The sequence below is a fragment of the Sapajus apella genome, unplaced genomic scaffold (genome assembly GCF_009761245.1).
Source record: "Sapajus apella isolate SASKATOON/1434 unplaced genomic scaffold, GSC_monkey_1.0 scaffold14, whole genome shotgun sequence".
NCBI lineage: Eukaryota > Metazoa > Chordata > Mammalia > Primates > Cebidae > Sapajus > Sapajus apella.
The window spans coordinates 14,328,089-14,331,186 of NW_022436954.1; the positions used below are offsets into that span (position 1 = coordinate 14,328,089).

Sequence of the window (3,098 nt, forward strand, 5' to 3'; positions counted from 1 at the left end):
TTGGAGCTAAGGCTGCATTTATTTAAATAATCTCAATTCCAAGCAGAGAGAAAACCCTTCCAAGAGGAAATGCGACATATGAACTGTTTCAGTTTTGGCAAAGGGTGAGAGAAAGATAAGGCCATCATATGGGCATGTAAGAATAAATCAGCTATATACATTCAGAATATAGCCATAAAAAATAAAATATAATTATACAAACAAAACAAATTTCACAAGATTAAAAAAGTATAGCCTGAATGTAAATAATTTATCCAGTAACTGTTTCAAAAGTTTAAACAAAAAAGGCAAATACTTGGAAAAATGAAAACTAGCTTCTAAAGCATTTTTTAAACAGCAGAAGAAAACAAAACTGTGAATCCAAAATATGTAAGAGAAAAATTTAAAAATAAAAGACATTTTAGCACTCTACCTGACTAAAGTTTATGGGCTGTCACATCTGAATTCATTGTCGATCATTTGCTTTACAACTTTTCTGTATTAAGAAATGTAAAATCAACGAATAAAGAATGTAACTCAAGGAATTATTTTTAAAACCAAAATCAACTTGTAGAAATCAGGAGGAATGCAATGTTTAAAAAAAAAACACACACAGGATTTTAACAGAGAAGCAGTTTGACACATTACAGAAATCCAGTTTTCAAATGTTTAGCACACAAAACAGATATCACTACATGTAGATTTTTTTATTGTTCAAATTTTTATTATAATGCACAGTGTGAGCAATGAACTTTTAAACCAACTGATTTGTATGGAAAATTACATGGCAAATAAATTTACCATGTTAAAAGAGAAGGTCGGCTAAATGTTCAAACTTAAGGATATAATGGGCACTGATAAACAGATTAGATCCCAGGGTCTTTAAGAGGCTTTCTTTCAAACACAATTTTTAACTTGGTGAGTTTGTATTTCAAGTCCAAAACATTGTGAAATGAGTCTTGATTTTTGCCCATGTACAAAGAAAAAATAAATATTAGAGTTGTCGGTGACAGAGATTATCAAATGTTAAACTGGTAAATGGATACAGAAAGGTGAAAATCAGTACATGGAAAGCGACAGAAATTTTGTTTATATGTGCTATATATATGGCACGTATTCAAAACTATTGATTTAGAAAAACATGCACAAAACTCAATATTTGTTTTTCTTAAACAGAAAACGAGTTTATTAGAGAAGTAAAGAAATAACAGAATGGCTACTCCACAGGAAGAGCAGCCAAAAACTCAGCATTTATAGAGGATTTCTATTTTCTTTAATATTTTATAATATTTTTCAAATTTTCTCCAACATTATATTAATATATGCTATTTTTCTGTTATATTAATATTATATATTAATATTATAATAATTTTTCTATTATATTAATATATGCTATAATTCTACTGAAATATTTAATTTCCAAAATCAAAAGTTCTGAACTGCTGATATTTTTTTTCCTTTTGGTTGCTTGTGTTCTGTCAATTAAATTAACCAAAAGTAATTTGTAAAACACAAGTTAAAATTCCTGAAAAAAGGCATTCTGCAGGAATGTAAGTCTTCTAATGATAATGGACAGCATTGATTATGATTGCCTTAAATACTCTACAACTACCCTCTGATCAGATTTGGAGTTATCATTTATCTTGTGCACTTAGGACAAGGAGCCTTAAGCTTTAAGTAACATATTACGGATTATACAGCTAAAAATGTAGCATGTTTAAACCCTAACTCTTGGAAAATTTTATTCCAAAATAGGTACTCCTACTCACTCTGCTATAATTCTTCCCCATATAATAAATGGAATCACATCTAAAACTAGTATCATTGTGTCTCAAATAGTTTTTTTCATAATAAATTTGTCTACAATTGAAATATACATAAGAACTTGAATAATATAATTTTAAATGACAACCATAGTTTCTTGTTTTCCACATCAGTTTCTTTAAAAACATATATTTAGACTGTAAATATGACACATATATTATGATTTCTACCATTTGGATTTCTAAAAACATATGCCTGGAAATGTTCAAAATCATGTTTAATCAAACAAAAAGTAGTACAACAGAAATGCAAATAAATTAAAGGATTCAATTGTTTTTAAAGAGAGACCAAGAAAATACCCGAATAGGAATGAAAGAAAAAATGAGTGTAAATGTTCAGCACTCCTGCTATTTTAATTACCTGGAGTATTCTCTTCTCTGCATGACTCTAATGAAAGCATTTTTCACTTCTTTGTTTCTAAGACTATAAATGAGTGGATTCAGCATGGGAATCACAATAGTATAAAACACAGAAGCCACTTGATCCCTTCCCAAGGAATAAGACTTTCTTGGTTTTAAATAAGCAAAAATCAGAGTGCCATAAAAGATGGTGACTCCCAAGAGATGAGAGGCACAAGTAGAGAAAGCTTTCTGCTTTCCTGAAGTGGAATTAAGTTTCAGGATAGTAGAGAGAATGAACACATAGGATGCAGATATTGTGATAAGGGACACCATCAGAGTGGAACCAGCGATAATAAATATCAGAATTTCAATGTTGTATGTGTCAGTGCAGGACAGAGATAAAATTGGGGACGTGTCACAGAAAAAGTGATGAATTACGTTTGACTTGCAGAAATGCAGTCTGCTTATGCAAACCACATTGACAAAGGAGTCGATAAAGCCAATCATATAGGGCCCAATGACAAGAGTGTGGCAGAGCCTTTTGGACATAGTAACTGGGTAGTGTAGAGGACAGCAGATAGCTACATAGCGATCATAGGCCATTGAGGAGAGAAGATAACACTCAGCAGTTCCCAAGAAGACAAAAAAGAACATCTGGGTAAAGCAGCCCCTGAAGGAAATATAGTTGGAAGTCAGTAGGTTTGCTAAGGTTTTAGGTGTGATGACAGTTGAGTAACTGAGGTCAATAAATGACAAGTGAGTGAGGAAGAAATACATGGGAGTGTGAAGCTGGGGGTCCAGGCGGATTATCAATATCATCCCCACATTCCCCAGCACAGTAATTAGATGTATCAGGAGAAATACTATAAAGAGAGCCAGCTGGATCTCTTCAGAATCCGTCAGTCCCATTAGGATGAAGTCAGGCACATTCGTGTTATTCCTTCTACTCATCAT

At 32.1% G+C, this 3,098-nt stretch overlaps 1 protein-coding gene across 1 annotated transcript; it reads right to left on the reverse strand.

Moving 5' to 3' along the window:
• Window positions 1-2,159: 2,159 nt before the first annotated feature.
• LOC116554436 (olfactory receptor 8H2) lies at window positions 2,160-3,098 on the reverse strand. The gene has a single exon (XM_032282407.1). The coding sequence runs from the start codon at window positions 3,096-3,098 to the stop codon at window positions 2,160-2,162; it is 939 nt and encodes a 312-aa protein (XP_032138298.1).